The sequence below is a fragment of the Stomoxys calcitrans genome, chromosome 1 (assembly GCF_963082655.1).
Source record: "Stomoxys calcitrans chromosome 1, idStoCalc2.1, whole genome shotgun sequence".
NCBI lineage: Eukaryota > Metazoa > Arthropoda > Insecta > Diptera > Muscidae > Stomoxys > Stomoxys calcitrans.
This window is the reverse complement of record NC_081552.1, coordinates 16,568,126-16,595,766: the sequence shown is the minus strand read 5'-3', so window position 1 is coordinate 16,595,766 and position 27,641 is coordinate 16,568,126. Positions and strand designations below refer to the sequence as shown.

The 27,641-nt window shown below is 38.0% G+C and overlaps 1 protein-coding gene across 4 annotated transcripts in view; it reads right to left on the bottom strand.

Annotated features, from left to right (window-relative positions):
* Positions 1-8,735: 8,735 nt before the first annotated feature.
* Positions 8,736-27,641, bottom strand: part of LOC106094760 (hemocytin) — an 82,172-nt gene continuing 63,266 nt past the window's right edge. For all 4 annotated transcript variants that reach the window (XM_059365539.1, XM_059365595.1, XM_059365560.1 and 1 more), the window contains 14 exons: positions 26,791-27,134; positions 26,464-26,716; positions 23,737-24,478; positions 23,487-23,667; positions 20,484-20,794; positions 20,317-20,416; positions 19,828-20,243; positions 15,322-15,805; positions 15,038-15,243; positions 14,671-14,981; positions 13,034-14,318; positions 9,652-10,326; positions 9,438-9,590; positions 8,736-9,373 (listed from right to left, as the gene is read on the bottom strand). In XM_059365539.1, the coding sequence (XP_059221522.1) occupies positions 9,138-9,373; positions 9,438-9,590; positions 9,652-10,326; positions 13,034-14,318; positions 14,671-14,981; positions 15,038-15,243; positions 15,322-15,805; positions 19,828-20,243; positions 20,317-20,416; positions 20,484-20,794; positions 23,487-23,667; positions 23,737-24,478; positions 26,464-26,716; positions 26,791-27,134 (5,697 nt within the window). In that variant the 3' untranslated portion in view covers positions 8,736-9,137. The remainder of the gene's footprint in view (positions 9,374-9,437; positions 9,591-9,651; positions 10,327-13,033; positions 14,319-14,670; positions 14,982-15,037; positions 15,244-15,321; positions 15,806-19,827; positions 20,244-20,316; positions 20,417-20,483; positions 20,795-23,486; positions 23,668-23,736; positions 24,479-26,463; positions 26,717-26,790; positions 27,135-27,641) is intronic.

Below are 27,641 nucleotides of genomic sequence, written 5' to 3'. Positions count from 1 at the left end.
CAAAGCAACTAAGTATTTTGTGAAATCACAAATAAGTGTTACTGCATACTCATTGCCTGTTTCGGATTTCGGGAAGGGTCCAATGGTGTCAATCAACACAATATCAAAGGGCTGTGCTGGCGTATGTGTCAATGTCATCGGAGTTTTGGTATGTCGGGTTACCTTTGAGAGTTGACATTTCTTGCATGCCTTAACATATCTGGTAATATCCCGAACCATACCTTTCCAATAATAGTGTCTTTTAATCTTCCCGTAAGTACGTGTAATACCAGCATGACCTCCTTCAGCGGCATCATCATGGTATCTTGTCAAAATAGTCTTTTTTTTCATTCTCATTATTTCCGTTTATAATGGTCACCATAGGTAGTAGCGCTACTTTTACCCTATTTAATATCTTCTTGCCCGTTTTCTTGAATAAATCAAGTGGAACAAATTTAAATATTTGTTCGCTTGGTGCCATCTGAAGTTGGGATATTTTCAGTGAGCCAGCTTCTCTATTAAGCCTGTGGAAAAATTGATCTAAATCAAAATTTCCATTAGCACACAAATCCACAACATGAATTCGTTTTAAAATCACTTTGCCATGTTTTAAGCAACACTGGTTTAAAGATAACTTTAATTTTACGAATTTTTTAACATCATTAAAATTAATGACGTCATAAACGTTGGGCTCTTCGATTGAAATATTTCCACGAGTATCGTCATAAACGTGGTTTGGACTATTTCGACGAGTTTCAGATCTTGTCACGACTTTATATACTCCAACTGTCTGTTCATATTGCTCTTTTAGCTCATTAAGAGTGATGCGGGAAAGAGCATCCGCTACAACATTTTGTTTTCCCTTGAGAAATTCCACGGTAAAATCATATTCCTCCAAATCCAATCTTATTCTCGTCAACTTGGAACTTGGATTTTTGAGCGAAAATAAATATGATAAGGGCTTGTGATCCGTTTTCACTAAAAAATGTGTTCCGTAAATGTACGGCCGGAAATATTGTATTGCCCAATGAATTGCAATTAACTCTTGTTCGGTTGTTGATTTATTACTTTCGCCGTTTGTAAACGTTTTGGATGCAAATGCAACAGGAAGCTCTTTTCCATTATACTCTTGGCTGAGCACAGCTCCACATGCATATTTGCTTGCATCCGTTGTAATACAAAATTGCTTTTCAAAATTCGGGTACTGCAGAAGTGTAGGTTTCAACAATTGTTTCTTGAGGTACTCGAATGCCTCATTGCATTGTAATGTCCATTCAAATTTTACATTTTTCTTGCAAAGTCGAGTTATATGCCGAGAATAGAATGAAAAATTTCTGACAAACCTTCGATAATAATTGCAAAAAGCAATAAATCTTCTAGCACTATCGCTATCGGTTGGAACTGGATACTTTTCAATTATGTCGTATTTGCTCTTATCAGGTAGAATACCATTATCCGTACATAAATGACCAAGAAAATTAACTTCACATCGAAAAAATGAACACTTGTCAGGATGAAGCTTGAGGTTATATTTACGGCATTGTTCGAAAACATTCTTTAAATTCTTTAACATATGATTCGAACTACATCCGATAACAATCAAGTCATCCATGTAGACAAAAGCTTTTGTGGGTTCTAGTCCCGAAAACGCAAGTGTCATCATACGCTGGAAGGAATTCGGAGCAATTTTTAATCCATATGGTAATCGAGTGAACCTATACGAACCATTGTCCGTGGAGAATGATGTTATGTCTCGTGATTTTTTCTCCAGTTCTATCTGATGAAAGCCAGACATCAAATCTAAACATGAAAAATATTTAGCTCGACCGAGTTGATCCAAAATATCTTCGATTCTCGGGAGGGGAAATTTGTCTGCTATTACCTTTTTATTAATTTGGCGATAATCAACAACTAAACGCCAACGCTTTTGTTCAGAATTTGGAAGCGCCTTTTTCGGAACAAGAAGTAGTGGGCTATTAAATTCTGATACGGACGGTTCAACTATACCATCAGACACAAGTTTATTTACTTGTTCGTTTATTTCTGCTCTATGTGTATGTGGAATCCTATAGTTTTTTATATATACCGGGTCAGAGTCCTTGAGTTTTATCTTTTGTTTATAAAAATTATTAGCTGTGATTGGTTCTGTTTCTAAACCAAAAACATCCGTGTAATCAGAACACAATTTGTGAAGTTGATCCTTAAACTCTTTGGGACAATTCTTTTCCAACCTTGAAAGAATTTCCTCTTTTCTGTCATTTTGTAGATATTTTTGTTCAATCAAGTCATAATTTTTCAAACTCTCAGTCGCAATACTCTTGGTGTTTAGTATAACATTTTGTGAAGTTGTATTCAAAATTCGAACAAATGTGTTTTTAGCATTTACTATAGAGCTAGCGACTAAAACACCAGGTTGAAGTTCCTGATTCATCACTAAAAACTCTTTTTCGTTTGTTGTTATATGTACTTTTCTAATTACTTCAGAACGAGCAGGTAACAAAACGTTATGGTTAACGTCAGAAAATATAATAGGGACTTGAATATTACAATGAAAGTTGTTAGGTCTTAGAATCAACCAATCATGGTGCTCATTGAAATCCAAAATACAGTTGTATTTCTTAATGAAATCCATGCCAAGAATACCAACACAAGGTATACGGAAATTCCTACCCACCACCTGAAAATCATGGGGTATTAAGAATTTGTCAATTTGGAGATCCAAATCAATTGATCCAAATGACTTGGTTGTTCCTTCACCTATACCACTTATTATTGTGGTATTAGACTTGATTAATTGACTATATTCTTTATTAAATTGCTTTAATAAAGATATATCCGCTCCTGTATCTACTAATAATGTGAGAATGTTATTAGAAAAATTGTTTTTTGCCTTCACAAATATGCTCTGACTTAGATTTATATGATGTATAGTTGGATTTTGGACTATTGTTCTCCCAAGGGAAGATTCAGGTTTCCCGAATCATTATTTTCTTCGGTAAGGATACGCACGTTGCGGTTCCTATTACCTTTATTGTTTCGACTGTCGAAATTGTGGTTATTGGAGCCACGTCCTCGATTGTTTCTATAGTAACGACCTCGTCCTCTATAGTGGCCATTACCCCGTCCACGACTATTTCCGCGTCCATACCATTTCGAATTGTAGTATCTTACATCAAAGGTGGACATGCCCTCGGTGCAAGATGATACAAATTTCGACACCGCATCATTCATTGTGCTAAAGTTCCCAGACTCCATTATAAGCCGAACTCTATCGCTGGATGCGTTTTTCGACATCGTTTTGACGGCTACTTGAGTTGAGTACTTCTGTGCTAATTCTACAGGTAGTCCGTCAGAAATGTAGGCGTTAGACAGTGCTTTCGTAAGCTCCTCAATTTCACTCACAAACGAGTTTGCCGTCTTATTTCCTTGTCTAATATTTAAAATTTTTGCTGTGATAACTTCAGTTGATTCGCCTTTGACAGATTTTCTCAATGTTATTATTATGTCCTTGATGGTCCCTTCTGAGCCGATAAGGTTTCTCGCCGTCCCTTTTAATTTTGTCTTAATGACTCTCACTGCAATCTGTTCATGAGTTTCTTTTACTGAATCTATAAGGTCCAGTGCATCAAGAAAACTCTGCAGATTTTCGGAGCTTCCGTTAAAATCCGGTATGACCCTTGTGGCCAAACCCAGAAAGTCCGTAACCGATTGTGTCATGTTTCCTGCCTCGTTTGCAATGTCAAAGAGTTTGGTAAGTGATTCACAATCAATGTTTTCGCCAACTTCCTCTAATTTAATGTAGAAAACGACCTCGTCATGGAAACTCACTGACAATCTATTTTCTATGCCCTTAGATTCCAATAAATTTGCTAGTTTATTTCGTACATCCAAAAAATATGCTTCTGCTGCTATTTTGTGGGAGGGGGTAAGATTATCGTAGTACCCTTTTAAAAATGTCCGAATTTTTTCCAGGGCTTCAAATAATATTTTGAGGTGTCGACCTAATGTCTCATTTCCTATCGGTCTGTCAACTTTCAGACTTTTGTATGACCTATCAAAGTTCTGCTCTTTGATTATTCTGGCTACACCGATTATGTCGATCCAGTCCATGTGAGTTCTAAAATTTAAAGATTTTCATTTATTTTGTGTGCTGGTATGGCTGGTCAAGATTTTTTTTTAAGTTATTTTTTTGACATATTGATTCCTATACCTTTTCAAGATCGTTTGCAACAGAAGCGGCCCTTATATAATTCTTCTGTAGAGCCCTCTTATGCAGTTGGTAAAGAGTTACCAATAGCTGGGCTGCCAATAAACTAATTATGATTAAGAAGTAGTTGGTAGGACTTTCTACCTTTACAACAATGTCGTTAATCACATTGGCATTGGGATCCTCTATCTTTGATTCCGTACTACCCATGATTACTATACTCTTAAATGATTACGCCGATTAAAGTCTAAATATGTTGAACGAATCACTTGTGCAGCGTCAACAACCAAAGGCGGTAAGAAGAGGCTTAATAAAGTATATGGTGTCTCTTTTAACTCGTTCCTTAAGATACGCTTGTTGCAAATGATCCACAAGATAATTTATACCAATGAACCGTCATATCTGGCTTCTGTTTTGCGTTTTGCTAACTCTACAAGAGGTAAACAAGTAATACAAATACGTCATCAATATCGTGTATCTGAACAACAGTTCTTTGTTAATGCTATACGTCTCTGAAATAATCTTCCCAATAGTATTCAAATTATAAGTAATGAACGTCAGTTCAAATCTTTGATTTATAATCATTTTAATTAATTATTTGTTTTGTTTTTTTTTATAACTATTTTTTTTTTAATTTATTTTATTAGTAACTTTGATTAAATTGTTAAATTTTCTTTAAAGTTTCTTTTTCTTCTTTTTTTTTGTTTTGTTTAAACCTTTTTTTAACTTAAATATTGTATCAGTAACTTTGCTTAAATTGTTAAATATTTTGTACCAATTATTGTTCTATTTAAATGAAAACTTGTTGAACTCATTGTATTTATCAATTTACTAACCCATGCTTTATATAAGACACTGTCTTTTGTATGGGTTTTATCATAATAAAATACAAATACAAATACAAAATAAACTGTGTCCACAAATACATAAACTGAAACATGGTCTTTTCTTATTTTGTACATAATATAAATTAAAATTTTTACTTTTTTTTTCGAGACAAAAATAGTCTTTCTCCTTAAAAAAAAAATCTATACATATATGTATATTTAATATATGGATTTTACTTAACTTTTGAATGCGTTATTGTTGTTGTTGTCCTGCGAAACTCTTTGCGATGGAAGCAGTTAAACTATTTTTAACAATTAGAATTAGCTTATGCTGGAACATCTTTACGTTTCTGGTTGTGGTGGTGGTGGAAGTTGTAGATGCGGTCCCTCTATTTGTATTGTTGTTGCTGCTACTTGTTGTTGGTAATAATAAAGGATTGGAAAAGATGCAATTAACTGATTGTTGGTTTAGCAACAAATGATGGTTGTTGTTGTTGGTGCAGTGTTTCATTTTATAATTGATGCTTGATTTTGCTTAAAAAGATTCTTTTTTATTGTGCTTCAGTTCTCATCTTTTTTTGGTGTTGCTGTTGTGTTTTAATGTTTTCTTCTTGTTTAATTCTTTTTGTTTGCTTTTTTCAGTTTTTTTTTTGGAGTTTTTTGTATTTCATTTATGTTTATTTTCTATGTGTTGTTTTTGCCGTTGAATAATTAAAAAAATCGTTTTTAGTTTTTTTTTTTTCACTGTGCTCTAAATGGCGGCGAGTAGGGGTTTTTTTTTTTTATTTTCACGGTCGCCATGTGAAAGAATTGAGGACCACTTCAATTGGCTGTTGTTCTTAAATTGAATTTTATTTAAACAAAATATTTCTAAGCTAGCTTAAGCCTAGCCAGCGTGTTCCCATGCTGTTGGGTTGCTCACCTGTGTGAATATGCAACGTATGTATATTCACACGGCAACGCGGATGGGTGTCCATATGCGCGAATCAGATTACCTAAGCCAGACAATGATCATGACCAAGGCCAGACAATTGTCTCACACATATACACACTACACACCACACGATTGGGACATCTATAAAACTGAGCTAAGAAAATATAAGGGCGAGCTTAGAAAGGCCCCGAACAAATCCTGGGTAGAATTCGGCAGCTCCGTGGAGGATACCTCAGAGGCCTCTAGGCTAAGGAATATTCTGTCCTCGAGACCTATTACGAGGGGTATATTCAGAAGTCAGAGAATGCATGGACAATGTCCAGGGAGGAAACACTAGAACTACTCGTTGATACACATTTCCCGGGAAATTCTCCAACGAGGGGTATATTCAAAAGTCAGAGAAAGCATGGACAATGTCCAGGGAGGAAACACTAGAACTACTCGTTGATACACATTTCCCGGGAAATTCTCCAACGGACAACGTGGCGCCAGAAGAGGTTCTCACTGGTATGCATTCGTCGGAGGCTATTAGGAAAATTGTGTCTGAGCCTCCAGGCCCTGATGATGTATCACCGGTTGAATTACAAGCTGTGTCTGGCTTAGGGAGATATACTCTGCTTGTATCGGAATGTCATATATACCTGTGGGATGGAGGGACACAATGGTCATTTTCATATCGGAGGCAGGAAAACCCTACCACACGAAGGCGAACGATTTTCGTGCCATTAGTCTTTCATCCTTTATGCCTGTCGCGGCAGCTGCATGCATATAGTAAAAGCAAATTCACTGAAACAGCTCTTCACGACCTAGTCGGCTACATCGAGGGTTCTCTCAATGGTAGCATTTCTTGACATTGAAGGTGCTTTCAATAATGTAAAACCGACGTCAATCAGGAAGGAGTTGGAGTTTCTAGGCATCGACTCAACCGTAAGAAAGTTTATTAATAACTTTTATACTAAAATATGCATAATGGCATGCTTGGGATCTGTGGATCTAAAAAGACGGGTCAGCAGAGGAACACTTCAAGGAGGTGTACTGTCTCCTCTACTTTGGAATATAGCCATTAATATATATTATTCAATATATTATTGTCTCTGGAAGAAAAAAGGCGTAAACGTGGTCGCGTATGCTGATGACGTGGCTGATGAAGCTCTACGTGCAACAGCAAAGTGGGCTACCGAAAGTGGTCTAGGTATAAATCCCTGCAAGACAGAAGTAGTTCTTTTCAGCAAGAAATACAAGTTGCCTACAGTGGAATCTGTCTCCTTGGATGGAGAGAATGTTCCATTTACAGAAAGCGCAAAATACCTGGGTGTTTTGCTGGACAGGAAATTGAACTTCAAATCCAACAATTTGGAAATGGCAAGAAAGGCTACTCTTGCCCTATACACCTACAAGAGGGCCATTGGCAAAAGTTGGGGGCTTAGACTGCGTATCATGCATTGGGTATTTGGTGCAGTTGTCAGACCTATAATGTGGTCTGGTGGACGGCGCTTCAAAAGTTCAGCTGCAGCTCAATACTTAACCGGATCCAAAGGATGGCTTGTTTGTGCATCATAGCCGCACTGAGGACGACACCATCTGATGCACTGAATTTAAAGCTACATCTATGCCTCTGGACATTATGGCTACCCAAATTGCAGCGACCACTGCCGTGAGGTTAAGAGAGCTTTTTCATTGGTCATGTGGTGGCTGCGGACACTGTGTTATCCTTGATATTATAATATCCGATGTTCAAGGCAGTGTGGATTACACCCTACCTGATGCGGTTTTTGATAAATATTACTGTACCACTATTCCTGATAGAACCGTATGGAATAGAATTTATATAGACTTCTGGATGATTCCAAACTAAACGACCAGGTGGGCTTTGGGGTGTAAAGATCTAGTACTGGTCATATTGAAAAGGTTACCCGACCATTGCAGTGTGTATCAAGCAGCGATCTTTGCAATTAAGGAAGTCGTGGAATGGCTTAGATGTAATGCCAGGCAGCCATTAAATCCCTGAAGAACGTATTTCTGAACACTTAAACCGCCCTCGGCTATCACAGATCTCTCAACCAGATGGCTGAACAGTTCTAAATTCACCTGTTCTGGGTGCCGGGCCACAGAGATATCCCAGGGAATTGTAAAGCGGATGAGCTTGCGGGACTAAGAATTACCCTAGACATTCCATGGATATTGGAATCTGTGTGTATGCCTTTAGCGACATGTAAGCTAAGTTTTCAGAACCAGGTCCGAAAGACAACGAATCATAGATGGTCACAAAGAGGGGGCTGTGAGCATTCCAAAACTATGTGGCCTAATTTAGACATGAAGAGGTCTACTGCTTTGCTGTCATTGGCTAGAACTGACGTCTCAGTCATTGTGTCCGTCATGACAGGTCACTGTATAATCGTTGAGGGTTGCCAGCAACGACTTTTGCAGAAGCTGTGAGGACATCGAAGAAGAAGATACTATAGAACAACTTCTGTGTGTGTACCGCACTAGCAGCTAGAAGGAGTTCCACTTTAGGTTCTCATTTCTTTGACAACCTGTCTGATTTAGCGGATGTGAACATTCGCAATTTATTGGGCTTTTAAAAGCGATCTGGATGGTTCAACGGTAGCAACTAGAAGGCATCTTTCTTCATCTGTTCCTGTGGTATCACAATGGACGTAAACGTGTTAGAGCAACTTCAACCTAACCTAACCTTCCAAGATTTTTTCAAATTCACAACACTGTGTATGGTGGGATAGGTGGTAAATCTTTATTCTGGGTTTAATATCATACAAATCAAACAACATGCTTGGTTTTGAATACAATTCCGTTTTATTATTATTTTTTTTGCTTCAAGGCAACATTGTAAGCTTATTTATAACACTTAGATATATTTCTTAAATCTAAACGTGCCTCAAAACTAAAATTATGGGAAAGCGATATAATGTTATCTGAACGCTTTTTAATTATTTAATATAATATTTTCAATCTTCGCTATAGACAATACTCGTATTTGGGTGGGAAGAAATATAAAGTGATTAGTTTTATTTTTCCAATTCTTATAAAGAGTTTTTTAAATTCTTGTACTTATTTAACTTACAATTACTCCTTAAACTAAAGCCCGAGTCAAACTAAATTTAAGAATTTTCGATAAGGTTTTTTGTGTTTTTTTTTTTTCTTTTTTTTGAAATTGATGTTCATGCAATTTCTCTTAACGCCTCTTCATTTCGATCATCTTTGCCAGAGGTAATGGTTGTACACGTAAATCAAATCCATTGCCTGAAGTTTGATATTCTGCAGAATCCGAACAAGGCTGGCAACCACAAGCTGCTGGTATTTCCAATTCCTTGGAGATCTTGACGCCATCTTCACAGGTTAATTGTACAGATATTTTCTTATAGGATTTTATGGTGCAACACTGGCAGATCTTGTCCTGGCCAAAGGTTTCTAAAAAGGGAAAATAAAACAGTAAAAACAAAATGAAAACCTTTAATTTCTCAACACATCCTACCCTTGTTGTATTTTGAACCAGAATTACAAGAGCCCATGCACTCTGTAAAGCCTTGTATAGGTGACTCGTTAATGCAAAAACCGTGACCCGGTTTCAAAACTTTTACCAAATTTCGAGTTTCAGTTTCAGCCAAAGAGACTGGCAAGCAGTTGGCTAAAAGAAAGAAAAAGAGGTTAGCGTTTCTTTTCACTTTTTCCTCAATAATGAGCCTTACTTAAGTCCTCCTTATGCGGCTCCTCTTTGCACAACTTGCAGCAGCTATCCTCTTGTGGCATTAACAAATGCTCGGGACAATCACTGACATCGGGACATGTTTCTTTCATTGAGCTGACAATGAGGCTCTCACCCTTCTTTACACAAGCAAAGGTGGTACAATTATCCACCGCCGATGGCCATTGTTCATTGGCTTCATACAGTTTGCCATCCAAGACACATTGAGTCTGCACACACTCGCCACAGCATTTGGACAGATCCTTGCGTTTATACTCAAAGCCTGGGCCGCACTTGGTATCACAGGTCACAGTATTGGTCACCACTTGAGCTGAATCATGTGGTCCAAAGGTACATTGGAGAATTTTGCAAGAATCATTGGGATCTGTCCAGGTATCGGTAATAGCTTTGGTGTATTTTCCATTGGGTCCTCCGGGTACAATGCAAACTTGCTTGGGCGGATCACAGTAATAGATTGGACAGCAATCGTTGGGCTCTTGTTTGGTGTAGACCTCATAGAATTCTTCGATACAGAACTCAGGTTTGGCCGGGCACTCTTTCTCATCGCAGACAATTTTTTGAGTAGGACAGCAGCCGGCTTCTTCTTTGACAAGTTTTTCGCCGGGTTTCAAAGCGACAGGTGGTGTTAAAGGCTCACACTCCTCTTTCGGTTTGCATTCTAGAAAAGGAAAACGCAATTGAATATATTACAAAAAACAAGTAAAAAGGCATTAAGTTCAGCCGGGCCGAATTTTAGATACCCATCACCTCGGGTATATATGTAAACTACCTTTCGTCATAATCCGGTGAAAATGCTTAATTTATGCCCCCATAGCAATACCATATCGAAATATGGTCTGATTTGGATCGAATTCTGCACGGCATTGAGTGGTCTAATAATTACAAGTCATTTTTCAACTTTGTAGAACAAGATATTGGTCTTTATGGTAGCTATATGCAAATAGAGACCGATGTGAACTATTGTTTATAAGACACGGATGTCGAGAGATCGGTCTATATGGCAACAATATCCAAATATGGTCCGATCTGAACCATATTCAGTTCGGATGTCATGAGGCTTAAAACAACTCGCTGCTTCAAATTTCAGCGAAATCGTGTAATAAATAAAGCTTTAATGGGCTTCAGACCCTTTATTGGTAGATCGGTCCGATTTGGCCCGTTCAAGAACTTAACAAGTAAAAGCGTGCTAAGTTCGGCCGGGCCGAATCTTATATACCCTCCACCATGGATCGCATTTGTCGAGTTCTTTTTCCTGCATCTCTTCTTATGCAAAAAAAAAAAAGGATATAAGAAAAGATTTGCTCTGCTATTAGAGCGATATTAGGATATGGTCCGGTTTGGACCACAATTAAATTATATTTACGTTGGAGACCTGTATAAAATGTCAGCCAATTCGAATAAGAATTGCGCCCTTTGTGGGCTCAAGAAGTAAAATAGAGAGATCGATTTATATGGGAGCTGTATCGGGCTATAGACCGATTCAGACCATAATAAACACGTATGTTGATGGTCATGAGAGAATCCGTCGTACAAAATTTCAAGTAAATCGGATAATAATTGCGACCTCTAGAGGCTCAAGAAGTCAAGATCCCAGATCGGTTTATATGGCAGCTAAATCAGGTTATAAACCGACTTGTACTTTATTTGACATAGTTGTTGAAAGTAACAATAAAAAACGTCTTGCGAAATTTCAGCCAAATCGAATAGGAATTGCGCCCAAGAAGTCAAGTCCCCAGATCTGTTTATATGACAGCTATATCAGGTTATGAGCCGATGTGAACCATATTTGGCACAGTTGTTGGATATCATAACAAAATACTACGTGCCAAAATTCATTCAAATTGGATAAGAATTGCGCCCTCTAGAGGCTCAAGAAGTCAAGACCCAAGATCGGTTTATATGACAGCTATATCAGGTTATGAACCGATTTGAACCATATTTGGCACAGTTGTTGGATATCATAACAAAATACTACGTGCCAAAATTCATTCCAATTGGATAAGAATTGCGCCCTCTAGAGGCTCAAGAAGTCAAGACCCAAGATCGGTTTATATGGCAGCTATATCAGGTTATGAACCGATTTGAACCATATTTGGCACAGTTGTTGGATATCATAACAAAACACGTCGTGCCAAAATTCATTCAAATTGGATAAGAACTGCGCCCTCTAGAGGCTCAAGAAGTCAAGACCCAAGATCGGTTTATATGACAGCTATATAAGGTTATGGACCGATTTGAACCATACTTGGCACAGTTGTTGGATATCGTAACAAAACACGTCGTGCAAAATTTCATTGCAATCGGATAAGAATTGCGCACTCTAGAGGCTCAAGAAGTCAAGACCCAGATCGGTTAATATGGCAGTTGTTGGATATCATAACAAAACACGTCGCACCAAAATTCATTCAAATTCGATAAGAATTTCGCACTCTAGAGGATCAAAAATTCAAGACCCAAGATCGGTTTATATGGCAGCTATATCAGGTTATGAACCGATTTGAACCATACTTGGCACAGTTGTTGGATATCATAACAAAACACGTCGCGCAAAATTTCATTCCAATCAGATAAGAATTGCGCACTCTAGAGGCTCAAGAAGTCAAGACCCAAGATCGGTTTATATGGCAGCTATATCAAAACATAGACCGATATGGCCCATTTACAATATCAATCGACCTACACTAATAAGAAGTATTTGCGCAAAATTTCAAGCGGCTAGCTTTACTCCTTCGGAAGTTAGCGTGCTTTCGACAGACAGACGGACGGACGGACAGACGGACGCACAGACGGACGGACATGGACGCACAGACGGACGGCATGGGTCTCAGACGAATATTTCGAGTAGTTACAATCAGAATGACGAAATTAGTATACCCCCCATCTTATGGTGGAGGGTATAAAAATTTTAAAATTTAGTCTTTGGAAGAAATTTTATCCTTAGAACAAGATTTGTAAACATTTTATCTTTATACCAACTTATATTTAAATATTGTCGTGAGAGCTTAAATATTTGTTTAAAAAATAGTCATTAAAATTTGTTTTGAAAATAATTCCATTTAATTTTTTTTAGCACTGACAGTTTTTTCCCATTTCTTCCCCTTTTCTTCCCTCTCTACTCTTTTTCCGTTCCCCTTTTTTCTCACTTTTACACACTTTTATTCCTTCCCAAACTTTTTCGTTTACCCCTTTTCCACTTTAAGCATGAAATGGCCCACCACCCACCACCCTTATCCACCCTTTTTCTTAATTTTCCTCTTTTACCCTCTTTTTCTTCATTTTTCCTCATTTCTGCTCACTTCCCGTTACCCTTTTTCTCAATTTTTCATCTTTTGCCTTTTTACCCCTCAATTCACATTCTTACTCACCGCATATGTATTGTGGACAACCATCCGAGCCAGTCTTAATCTTTTTAAACTGTCCCGGTCCGCAAATCGGCATTAAAGGTTCCAAGCAATCCTTGCGTAACGCTTGTGGCGGTTCCTGTACACAAGTGTAGCGAGGACAACACTGATCTTCTGGATCATATTTCTTTTGTTGTACAAAACCTTCGGCACAGATGTTCTCCTCCACCAGACACTTGCGTTCCATGCATTGAGTCTTGCCTTGCTTGTCACACAAGCATTCGGTGCACTTATCCTTTTTCCATCTCTCGCCAGGCGTGTGATCAGGATCTTCACATTTAACGCACATCTCCTCGCTAATGCATTTGCCGTTTTCCAATACCTTGTTGGGAGGACAGAAACAGCCTTCATAACGTTCGCTAGGGGCACACAGCTCCTCGCTGGTCACTGTATTCACCATGGTGTTGGTATTGATGTTGACCGCTTGGAATTCATTGAGTTGCTGCAAGGAATCACAGGATTTGGAGCAACCACAAGATTCGTAATGCATATCGGCGGGACAATCATAGGGACACAAACCAGGACTACGCCAGTCCAGGCAAATGCCCTGTTTGGCACATTCCTTGGCATAGGCCGACAAGGATTCACATGAGCCCTTCTGGTCATTGCCCGGTTTGCACAAGTCCTGCTGGCAGGTGGAAATATAAGGCAAGGGATCCACTATCATATTACATTTGCCAAAAATGGACTCATCAAACATAAGCATGCAGGGGTCTTTCTCAGGTGGCAAGGGCAAGCACTCTTCAGTTACTTGTACCTCACTCAAGCACTCGTCGAGTTCAAGTCCCAACTTGGGTTCTTCAGCCTTCCAGGAATTGATGACATCTACCAAATCTTTGCTGGGTTTGCGACCCTTCTTCTTAGCAGGATTAGGCAACAAATCATTGTCAGGATTGCCATCACAATCGCCACAAAGTCCTTCCATTTTACTGCCGTACTTAATACTGGGCACTCCAAGCGAAAAGATAAGATCTTCTAGAGATGCTTTAAGCTCCACATGAGCTTCGGTCAAGCTAAGCACCAGCTCTTTGCCGGGCACATCTTTTAGATTAATCCAGGTGTCCTTGTAGGGTAATTTCTTAACCAGAAAACCATCGACCAAAACTTGCAAAGCTTTGGCTTTCTTGGGATCTCTTTGGATGTGTATAACATGATCACCATTAAGAATGTGAAGAGATTTGGCACAGCTGGAGTGTTCGGGAGCGGAGAGTTTACCCATTTTGCGGCAATCCTCCATGGTGACGTAGACCTGCAAAGCAAAAAAGGGGGAAGAAGAGGAAAAAAAATTACAAAATAAAATAAAAAAATATAATAAAATACAATAAAATAAAATAAAAAAATGTATCTCGATATCTTTTTTAAGACAAATAACCTATATCAGGTTATCGGCCGATTTCAACCATACTAACCACACATGGACCGATATGGCTCATTTATAATCCCAACCGACCTTAACTTATAAGAAGTATATGTGCAAAATTTAAAAAGCACGCAAACTTTTGAAGGAGCAAGGCTAGCCGCCTTTACTCCTTCAAAAGTGGTGAATATACAAATGATTTGCTTTCATTTGCTTTAAACATTTTATTCATCTCTTCACTTACCTGGAATGTGTGAACTCCTGGCAGCACAATGTCTCGCGACAACAAATAAGTACAATTGCCATTAAAGGTAAAGGAATTGCGATCGTAGGTAAAGTATTTCTTGGCGCCAATGGTATCACAAACGCAATCCTTACAGTCTGAAATGGGTACACAGGTTTCACCCTTGCGTACAGTACCCTCAGGACAATAACAACCGGCAAAGCAGGCATCACCCAACACGGGACAATCATCGGTGTTCAAAGTATCACAAGAGGGTTCACAGCGACGTTTATAGCAGTCCGAATGAACGAATGGAGCAGGACAGGCAATTTCTGATTGTAAAACAAATTTATTTTTTTTCCCCTTCGTAAAGTTATGTTTTACCTACCACATTGATGCTTAGCCCTCCATGTATCCAATTTCACATGGGGATTTACGGTCAAACACTGTTTAACATAATCTTCCATTAGGTTACATCTGCACTTCTTAACATCGCCATTGTGCACCTTAAGGCATTCGCATGTGGTCTCCACACATTTGGTGGCGAAGGGCTTATAACTGACCGATTTCTTGCAATTGATAAATTCATCAAATCTAAAATTTAAATTAAAGATCAATAGCACTTAGCCTCGAAACCATCTATCACTTGAACCCCTTTCAGTGAAGACTTACTTGATTGAGTTACACAACGTCAAAGCTTGAGTGCGCAATTTCAATGGGCATGTCTGAGGATAGCATTGATCCTTGGGTGTTTTATTGTCAAACCAACTGTCACCGAATTTCGCCGTATTTGACATTTGAACACCGTCGGGCGTACGTTTGTCATTGCTGGCGTTGCCATCGTAGTAACCGCACAAACCATCAACAGTTTTAATGAATTTCGATGAAACGCCTATCCTAATATAGCCAATGTCGTCGTAACGTACCCAAAAACCATTCTCTGGTGACACTACCATCACCGTATCACCCACCTGTGAGACAACAAATGAAGCCTTGCAAATAGGCGAATTTATCAATTGCGGAACGGTGTACTCGAATCCATTGAAATTCAAACGTTTCTTGGGTAAAATGGTGAGTGTGGCACCACGTTCGGCATCCTTGATAGTAATTGTTTTGCGGCAGACTTTGCGTGTGGCATCGGTGCATTCAAGATGAACTACAAGCGAAAGGATGAGCAAAATTGAATTCAATTAAGGCAAGAAGAATGGGGCAGATAAGGAATTAAGAGGTTTAAGAGAGTGTTATTAAGATTTTGTGTTAAAAGATAAAGGAATGGGGATACATAAATTAGAATACAGGACAAAGATTCTAAAGATATATGTTTTTCCAAACAAATTATCTTTTAACTTTTTTCTACAAATAAAATTTAAAAAAAATTTACAAAAAAATATAAAAAAATAAATTAAAAAATAAAAATATTAAAATTTAATTTTAAAAATTAAAAAAAGACTATATAAAAATTTCGGGTCACATCCCACGATGGCCGCCCAACCCCAAAAACCACCCCCAAATAGAAATGTAGGCCAATCAGGACAATGTGGGACTAAAACGAAAGTAATTTGACAGAAGTATACGAAACTAATATACACAAAATGGGCCAAGTTCCAGAGGGCCGCCCCGATACACAGCCAAATGGACATGTGAACCGATCGGGACGAAATGTATTTGAGATTTAAACGAAATGTCAAGTTCAATACCCAGGATGTCGCCCACCCCAAAATTATGCCCTAAATATGACATGTACACCGAACAATATGGAGTTCTAATGAAAGATAATTGAGAGTTAAATACGAATGTGGGATGAGTATTCATACAGATGACATATACTGTTGCTGACAAGAACCGTGGAGACAGCATAATTGACTGACAGTATACTGAAGGGAATTTTCTAATTATACCCTCCACCATAGGAGGGTATAATGAATTGGCTGAAATTTTACAGAATAACTTCTACTATGGTCTTCAAAATTCAGTTTAATTATGGTCCGAATGCGGATAGTGGATTGCTCGGAGTAGTTGCAAAGGCAGTTGCGGACAATCAGCGGTATCGAGCGGTGAGATGTAACATAGGTTAACAATTGTAACAAGGTGTTAATCGGCTCATAACTTGATATAGCTTTCATATAAACCGATCTTGGATCTTAACTTTATTGAGCCTCTAGTGGGCGCAATTCTTATCCGATTTGGATGAAATTTAGTGCCGGGTTTTTTGTTATAACTTTCAACAACTGTAATAAGTATGGTCAAAATCGGTTCATAACATGATATTGATGCCATATAAATATAGCTTTGAGGACGGGAGTTGAGTGTTTTACCAGCCGTCAAAGAGTGACGATCGTGAACACTCATTATAGGTAAACAGGTTCATTGCCCGGCATCTCACTATAGGCAACAGACTATAATGATAAGAATGCCGTCCTAAAGGGTGATTTTTTTGAGGTTAGGATTTTCATGCATTAGTATTTGACAGATCACGTGGGATTTCAGACATGGTGTCAAAGAGAAAGATGCTCAGTATGCTTTGACATTTCATCATGAATAGACTTACTAACGAGCAACGCTTGCAAATCATTGAATTTTATTACCAAAATCAGTGTTCGGTTCGAAATGTGTTCATTCACCGTAACGTTGCGTCCAAAAGCATCTTTGAAAAAATACGGTCCAATGATTCCACCAGCGTACAAACCACACCAAACAGTGCATTTTTCGGGATGCATGGGCAGTTCTTGAACGGCTTCTGGTTGCTCTTCACTCCAAATGCGGCAATTTTGCTTATTTACGTAGCCATTCAACCAGAAATGAGCCTCATCGCTGAACAAAATTTGTCAAAATTTGAACACATTTCGAACCGAACACTGATTTTGGTAATAAAATTCAATGATTTGCAAGCGTTAATCGTTGGTAAGTCTATTCATGATGAAATGTCAAAGCATACTGAGCATCTTTCACTTTGACACCATGTCTGAAATCCCACGTGATCTGTCAAATACTAATGCATGAAAATCCTAACCTCAAAAAAATCACCCTTTATATGGACTCAAGAAGTAAAATCAGGAGATGGGTTTATATGGGAGCTATATCAGGTAATAGATCGATTCGAACAAATTTGGCGCGCATGTTGAAGGACTAGAAGCTCCAGAAGTCAAGATAAAAGATCGGTTTATATGGCAGCTATATCAAAACATGGACCGATATGGCTCATTTACAATCCCAACCGACCTACACTAATATGAAGTATTTGTGCAAAATACTTTATTCGTTTGAAAGTTAGCGTGCTTTCCACAGGCAAACGGACATGGCTAGATCGACTTAAAATAGCATGGTGACCAAGAATACATATACTTTATAGGGCCTGAGACCAATATTTCGATTTGGTACAAACGGAATGGCGATGTTAGTATACGCCCATCCTATGGTGGTGGGTATTAAAAGAGTGTTTTTTGAAAAGAATGGCCAAAGGTAAGATCCCACACGAATATAAACTGTTTAAAATTTTCAACTAAAATTGGGGCCGAAAAACTCTTTAGGGTGAAGCGAAGCACTCCGGGCCAGCTCGTATAAAATCAAGAATTTGACCAAATTTTCTACAGAAAAGAAATTCAGGAAAATTACAAAAAATTTTGTCTCTAAAAAATTAAAAAAAAAAAATCCAATAAAAAGGCATTAAGTTCGGCCGGGCTGATCTTTGGATACCTACCACCTCGGGTATATATATTAAACCACCTTTCGTCATGATCCGGTGAAAATGCATAATTTATGCCCCTGTAACATCTATATTGAAATATGGTCCGATTTGGACCAAATTCGGCACGGACAAATGAGTGATCGAATAAGTTCAAGTCATTGTTTAATTTTGTAGCTGTATCCAAATATAGGCGGATCTGAACCACATACGACATGGATGTTGAAAAGTCCAACATAAGTCACTATGTCAAATTTCAGCGAAATCGGACTATAAATGCGCCTTTTATGGGCAAATACTTTGAATTTGGGCCAAATTGAAAGAGATGTCGAGGGCGTTGCACAACTTACTGTCCCAAATTTCGGCGAAATCGAACAATAAATTTATATTTATGGACCCAAAACCTTAAATCGTGAAATCGGTCTAAATGGCAGCTATATTCAAATCTGTCCAATCTGGGACAAATTGAAGAAAGATATCGAAGGGCCTAACACAACTCACTATCCCAAATTTCGCCGAAAACGGACAATGGGCCAAGGACCTTAAATCGGGAGATCGGTCTATGTGGCAGTTATATCTAAATATGTCAGATGTCGTTAGGCATAAAACTACTCTCTGTTAAAAATTTCAGCGAAATCGGATAAAAACTAAAGCATTTATGGGCTTTAGGGCCTGTATCGGCAGATCGGTCTATATAGCAGCTATATCCAAATATGGTCCGATTTGGCCTGTTCAAGAACTTTACCAGCGTGCATCAAAAAGATGTATCTGTGCCAAATTTCAGCTGAATATCTCAATTTTTGAAGGCTGTGGAGTAATTACAAACATAAACATCAAATCAGGAGATCAGTTTATATGGGGGCTATGTGAAGATATTGTCTCATCTATGTTATATAACGCACGGATATCGAGGTCCCAAAATAAATCGCTGTTTGAAATTTCAGCGAAATCGGGTAATAAATGCGGTTTCTATGGGCTTTACTCTTTAAATCGGCAGATCGGTCTATATGGGGGCTATGTTAATATATTGTCCGATCTGGACCACATTCAATACAGATGTCAGAGAACTTACTGTGGCAAATTTCAGCGAAATCGGGTACTCAATGTGACTTCTACGCACCTTAGACCTTCAATCGGGAGATGGGTTTGTATGGGGGCTATGTCAAGATATTGTCCGATATAGGCCATCTTCGGACTAAATCTGTCTATGGCAAACAAAAGTAACTGTGCTATCACGCGTGCAGCGTCGTAACCACAGACAGACGGACGGACGGAAATCGATAGATGGTCTAAGAAATTGAACAACTATCAGGGATATAAATAGTTTGTCGAGTCGGAAATGGATATTTCGATACATTACAAATGGAAAGGCAAAATGAATATACCCTCATCCTTTGCTGGTGACGAACTTGACAAAATAAAATATAGACATAAAATTTTCACAAAAATTTGCTATTTAAACTCATTTTTCACCAAAGTTTCCAATCTAAACTCACCCGATATGACCCACGATGAATTCAATAAATCTCTTGCTAATATATGACTGCAGGTCTCATAGTTGAATTCGGTGCCATCAAATGTCCTAAACACTTTGCCGCTTATCTCACAGAAATCATCCTTATTGGGTTTTAAAATACAGGCGTAGGGTGGACAATCTCCTGGTTTCACCGAGGACATATCCAACTCGACCATATATTTGTCAGGGCATGCAGGTGGAGGACAGCTTCTGGTTTCATTTCTCGAAACCACCACCTCCTTCAAGGGCACACAGGTAAATTCAGCACAATCATCTTCATGTACCATATCCAATTCTTCGGTGGGTTTACCAAGGAACTCCTCGGAGGAGGTGATAACTTTGGTTCTAGTTAAGCGGCCATCTTCACCGCGATTAACGGTGACCTTTTTAGTGAAGCTAAAATAGAGTGAGAAAAGAAGGGTTAGAAATAAAAGTTTTTTTAAATGATGGTTGAAAGGAAGAAACCTACGTGGATGAGAACATGCTGGACATTTTCCTCTGTTTCTTTTCGGTGATCTTCATTTTCATTTTTGGAGGACATTCAGGAACAGGACAAGAAATAATTTCAGCTGCAAAATGGAAAATTAATTTTGGAGAGGTCCTTTTGAAAACCTAGCTTATTATTAGGTTTCTTACATTCAGTAGAGGTAATATTGGGCTTATTGTTAACCAGTATAACATTGGAGCAGGTTTTATCCTCATCATCAGCACAATCCTTAATGCCATTGCACCATAACACCTCGGCAATGCAATCACCACTTGAAGGACACAAACGTTGATGTTTGGGACATGGCTCACATTTGCAATAACAGCCTGTACCCACAATGGGACGTTGATCAGGCTCCTTGCAGGGAGGACATTTCTTGGGTTTACAGCTACTATGACCACCCAAGACGCAGGTGCATTCTTCACACAATTCATTTTCAAAAGTGGAGCCAATGGGGTAGCTAAAAGGGAAGGGGAACCAATTTAAAACTTGAGACAAAATAAAAAAAGTTTTAATTGTTTTTGAGAAAATTTCATAGAAATGATTGATGAATTTCTTTGGAGAAAAGGTCATAGAATTTTTTTCTTTAGAGAAAATTTCATAGAAAAAAAATTCTCGAAAGAAAAAAAATTCTATGACATTTTCTCTAAAGAAAAAATTACTAAATATCTAAAGAAACCCAGTAAGGAAAGGCAAAAGTGGGACGGAGTCGAATATATAATACCCTACACCACCCAGTCTGTGTACTACTTTGCATGCATTGAACCTATGTTGAAATATAGTCAGATTTTATTTTTGCATACCTATTGATATATTGAATAGAATCTTGTAAGATTTTCTTACGATAGGGCCTAAATTGTACTTACCCCCATTTTATATGAATGGGGCCTACATATATCTAAATCTGGACGGACTTTGATTAAATTTAGTATACGTCAATAAAACACCTCACTCAACATTTTATAAAGATCAAACCAAAATAGCCTTATAAGGCTATATCGGATGGAATATATGTATGGGAGTTATATCTAAATCTGAACCGATTTTTATGAAACTTTGCATACATATTGCAAGCGTTGCTCGTTAGTAAGTCTATTCATGATGAAATGTCAAAGCATACTGAGCATCTTTCTCTTTGACACCATGTCTGAAATCCCACGTGATCTGTCAAATACTAATGCATGAAAATCCTAACCTCAAAAAAATTACCCTTTATATGGGAGCTATAACTAATCTGAACCGATTTTAATGAAATTTTGCACACGTATTAAAACGTCAAATAAGAGATTTCATTTCAGATCGGACCATATCAGATGAAAGATATATGTGAGAGCTATATCTAAATCTGAACCGATTTCCAGTCTTAAAATACCATATTGGCTGAAAGATATACATGGAACCTATATCTTAATCTGACCCCATTTTAATGAAATTTTGCAACCGTATTGGAACGTTAAATAAAACATCTCTTGCAAAATATTGTAAAGATCGGACAAAAATTGCAGTTTCTACAGTCTTAAAAGCTATATCAGCTGAAAGATATATATGGAAGCTATATCTTAATCTGATCCGATTTTAATTAAATTTTGCACAGATATTGAAAACGTAAAATAAAACATCTCATGTAAAAACAGCCTTAATAGACCATATCGGATAAATGATATATATGGGAGCTATATCTAAATCAGATTCGAATCTGATGAAATACTGCATATATATTGGGACGTCAATAACAGAAGTTCGTGTCGAATTTGGTTAAGATCAGACCGAAATTGAAATTGATGAAAATATATATGGCAGCTATATCTAAATCTGATCCGATTTTTATTAATTTTTGTACATACATTGAGACTTCACAAAAACGACTCCACGCCAAATTTGGCGAAGATCGGAACAAAATTGTGGCTTCTACAGCCTTAATAGTTCAAATCGGATGAAAGATATATATGGAAGCTATATCTAAATCTAAACCGATTTTCATGAAATTTTCCACACATATTAGGACGCCAAATAAAACACCTCACGCAAAATATTTTAAAGATAGGATCAAAACTGTGGCTTCTACAGCTCTAAAACTCCATATCGGATGAAAGATATATATGGGAGATATGTCTTACTCTGGACTGGTTTTTATGAAATTTTGCACACATATGTAGATCCCATGTAAAACACCCAATGCCAAAATGTGCAAATATCCGACGAAAATTGTGGCTTTTACAGCCTTAAAAAGCCATATCGGATAAAATATATATATGGGAGCTATACGTAAATCTGAACCGATTTTTTGTCCTTGGGCCAAAAAAGTGACATGTGCAAAACTTCGCGAAAGTCGGACAACAAATTCTACCTGCACTTTGATTACAAAAATACATGGACTCACAGACGGACATGGCTAAATCGAATCAGAAAGTGATTCTGAGTCGATCGGTATACTTTTCAATGGGTCTAGGTCTTCTCCTTCTTAGCGTTGCAAACAAATTCACAAATCTATAATACCATGTACCACAGTGGTGGTACATGGTATTCAAGAAAAAATTTCAATGAAACTTTCTTTAAGAAAAAATTTCAAAGAAATTTTCTGTAAGAAAAAAAATCGATGATATATTCTTCAAAAAAAATTCTAAAAATTAGAAAAATTTAGATTTTTGTCTTTTAAAAGAAAAACTTCTATTAAATTTTTCGAAAAAAGTCTCTTAAATAAATTACTAGGAAAAATTTTTAAGGAAACATTTTTATGAAATTTTCTCCTAAGAAAAAAAATACAAAATTTTTGTTCCACAAAATTTAACAATGGCTTGTACATATTAGACCACGCAATGTCCGTGTTTAATTTGGTCCAAATTGGACCATATTTCAATATAGCTGCTATGGGGCATAAATTATGCATTTTTCACTGGATTATATATAACCGAGGTGGTGGGAATCCTTTTTACTTGTTTTTTTTTTTTTTGTAAATTTTTAATGATTTTTTCCTTTAGAGTAAATTTCATAGATATCTTTTCTTGGGAGAAGTTTTCTTAGAGAGTTAGTAAAAAGTCCAAAAAAATTGAGCTTTAAACAAAATTGCATTAAAAATTTTGCTTAAAGGGACATTGTCTGGAAATTTTTTTTGATGGTTTTTGTTTTTTTAATTATTTTTCCCTTCAACTTACGTGATATAATTCTCCACACAAGGGCACAAATTACTTTGTACACATTTATTGCCGTCCCAGAATAAGTTATCCTTGCACTTGCAATTGCCATCTGTGAGAGAAGAGTCCAAAATGCCTTCGCATACAAAGCATTTGCTGGTCTTTATAACTTCCTGGACGGCGATATTCTGTTTTACAATAGCTGCAATAAATGAAGCACAAAAAGTAAAGAAGACCGTTTTTATTTTCTCCTCCAAAAAATAACACTTACGATATTTCTTGAAACATCCCACCGGTTCCACACGCATATTAATGTTATTCTCATATTTGGCAGGCACCAATTTTATGTACTGTGTCATTATGGGCGTCTTGAAATAGGTCGCATGTTCGGTATCCTTATCATGATTACCGGCAAAGATTCGCGGTTGGCCATCATTACCCAAAACTTTGTTCCATATCAATTTGTTCTTGGAGTACATAATTTTATAGCCAGTGACCCAGCCATCAGGTCCACCCTTGGTTATGAATCCCGAGACATTACGTGGCTCCAAGAAGTCAAATTCTATGTACTCATTGGGTGTATTGAGAGCTGGTTTCCAGCCTACAGGAGATGATAGTTTAAGCAAATCCAATAGCTGAGGTTTCTTCGCAGGCTTGGGCAGTTGCCATATGGTGCTGGCCTTCACTTGATTGGGACTCATCTCATTGTTGTCCACACCCATTTTGTCGGTACACTGTATATCATCTATCAAATGTATGGGATGTTCTGTAATGGGAGTGATCTTGGGTTTAACGGTGGTAGTCTCTATGTGACCACAACCCAACAGTTCCACACGTATAGCTATGGAGCCATGCCATTTCAAAGGATAGATTTTCAATGTTTTTGCTTCGATGGGTATTTTGAAAAGGGTCTTGGCCGGTGTACGTGAATCATGGGGTCCATTGAATAATTGTGGTTTATCGGTTTCATCGTTGAGGGCATGGTAGGCTTCACCATCATTGCTGTAGTAGATCTGAGAGAGGGAAAGTGAAAGAAGAAAGAAACAACGCATAGAGAATTATATTATTTTTTTTTTTTAATTTTGCAGATAAAAATGTCCCTAAAAGACCAAAAATAAATTCTGTTTACAATAATACCAAAACACATATTTCCGGCAAAGATGAATTAACAAGTAAAAGCGTGCTAAGTTCGGCCGGGCCGAATCTTATATACCCTCCACCATGGATCGCATTTGTCGAGTTATTTTCCCGGCATCTCTTCTTAGGCAAAAAAGGATATAAGAAAAGATTTGCTCTGCTATTAGAGCGATATCAAGATATGGTCCGGTTTGGACTACAATTAAATTATTTGGTGGAGACCTGTGTAAAATGTCAGCCAATTCGAATAAGAATTGCGCCCTTTGTGGGCTCAAGAAGTAAAATAGAGAGATCGATTTATATGGGAGCTGTATCGGGCTATAGACCGATTCAGACCATAATAAACACATGAGAGGATCCGTCGTACAACATTTCAGGCAAATCGGATAATAATTGTGACCTCTAGAGGCTCCAGAAGTCAAGATCCCAGATCGGTTTATATGACAGCTATATAAGGTTATGAACCGATTTGAACCTTATTTGACACAGTTGTTGAAAGTAAGAATAAAATATGTCATGCAAAATTTCAGCCAAATCGGATAGGAATTCCGCCCTCTAGACGCTCAAGAAGTCAAGTCAATAGATCTGTTTATATGACAGCTATATCAGGTTATGAACCGATTTGAACCATACTTGGCACAGTTATTGGATATAATAATGAAACACGTCGTGCAAAATTTCATTCCAATCGGCTCGGGAATATATGTAAACCACCTTTCATCAAAATCCGATGAAAATTGCATACCTTATGTCCCATAGCAGTTATATCGAAATATGTTCCGATTTGGTCGAAATACTAATAAGTGCAAGTCATTGTTCAATTGTATATAACAAAATATTAGTCTAAAAATAAACCGATCTGAACTATATACGACATGGATGTCGAAAAGCCTATACCCACCTCATCCTTCGGTGGTGGGTATAAAAAGCAATATTTCAGCTGCACCAACTTGAACCAATTCAATATTTTGGAATATTTCGAAGAAAATGATTTTTCGGCCCCTGTTTGGAAACGGGGTCAAAAACTCCCTTAAATTGGGATTATATCACCGGATATATAACCCGGAAAATTTCATTATAGTCTCCTGAATACACCAAACCCCAAAAGCAAAATTCATTGTGCAAAATTTCAGAGAACTGGAAGCTCAAGAAATTAAATCGGGAGATCGATTTATTTGTGAATCAGGGTATAGACCGATTAAGACCAGGGTATAGACCGATTAAGACCATACTCCACTTGTTTATACCCAACACCATAGGATGGGGGCTTCTTGATTCTTGATCATCTCGAAATGCTGATTCGAACTAACCATATCTGTCCGTCCGTCTGTAGAAATCACGATAGCGTTCGAACGCGTAGAGCTAACAGCTTGAAATTTTGAACAGATACCGATCTCCCTTGACGCCCTGGAAGCCTCAATTTTCATCGGATGTGGCAGAAATTTTGCACATAGTATTCTGTTATGACTCTCAACAACGGAGCTATGCACAGTGCAAATCGGTCTATAAACTGATATAGCTCCCATACAAGCCGATCTCCCGATTTGACTTCCTGAGCCCCTGGAAGCCGCAATTTTTGTCCGACTTGGCTGATTTTTTTTGCACATAGTGTTCTATTTTGACTTCCAACAACTGTGCGAAGTACGGTTAAAATCTGTGCATAATCTGATTTGCATCCCATATAAACGGATCTACCGATTTGACTACTTGAGCCCCTACTAGCCGCGATTTTTATCCGATTTGTTTTAAATTTTGCGTATAGTATTCTGTTATGACCCTCAAGATCAACGGACAAAAAGTTGTAGATTTATTTCCAATTTTTTGCCGTTTGGCCCACTGGGCAGGGTTTCAGTTTACTCACCTTGAACAAAGTCACATAATTATCGAAATCCGGGCTGCCAGCCATGATAACACCAAACAAGGGTTCCGGTTCTGGTAGTGTTATCTCCAAATATTGATTCTGATCATTGATCATAGGTGACCAAGCTCCAGCATTTTCTTTGGAAGTTTCCAATAACCGAGCCTTTGACGGCACATAGTTGGGACCCAAAGAACTGTTGGCCTTAAATATGGTATCTGGTAGAGGTACTTCACCTTCGATGACAGGAATCATGCTGTGAGTAGAATGGAAATATGAGACACCACTTTCTATGAAACATTCCATCTTCCTCCCCCAAAACAGACTTACTTCTCGGGATTGCATTTCTTTGGTGGCGAAATGGTGGTAGGGAAGACATCAAATGGATCTAGACTATTAACCCTGGGAGGTGGTTGGGGACGATTATCCTCTAGTTTATTGGGCAAGCAAGTGTAGGCATTATCCAGACACTGGCAAACTTCCCATTCGCCCACGAAGGGCATATGGGGTTGAACATATTTCTCCGAGCTATCCATACAAGGACAAGCATCAGCTTCCACGCAATTGTTTTCATCACGCCAGAATCTACCGGGAGGACATTCAGTACGTTTGGAAGGCACACAACCGCCTTTGCAATGTTCACCCTCTTTGCAGAGACCACGTCTGAGAAGGATCTGAAATTATAAAAAAAAGTAACGAAATAAAAAGAAAAACAAGTAAAACCGTGCTTAATTCGGCCGGGCCGAATCTCATATACCCTCCACCATGGATCGCATTTGTCAAGTTCTTTGGCTGATATCTCTTTATATGCAAACAAAGGAAAATGGATAAGAATTACAGCTATTTGAGCTTTACCAAATTATGGAGCCAAACTTGCTTTGGCTGTTGGAGACCAAATGCAATGTGCAAATTCCATGTGCAAACTCCATGTGCAGCCAAATAGGATAGGAATTGCGCCCTATTGTGGCTCAAGAAATAAAATCGAGAGATTGGTTTACACAGAAGCTATATCAGGTTGTGAATCGCAGCTATACAAAACATGGACTGTTATGGCCCATTCATAATCCCAACATACCTGCACTAATAAGAAGTTTTTGTGCAAAATTTCAAGCGTCTTTACTCTTTCAAAATTTAGCGTGCTTTCGACAGACTGATGGACGGACGGACAGACGGACGGACAA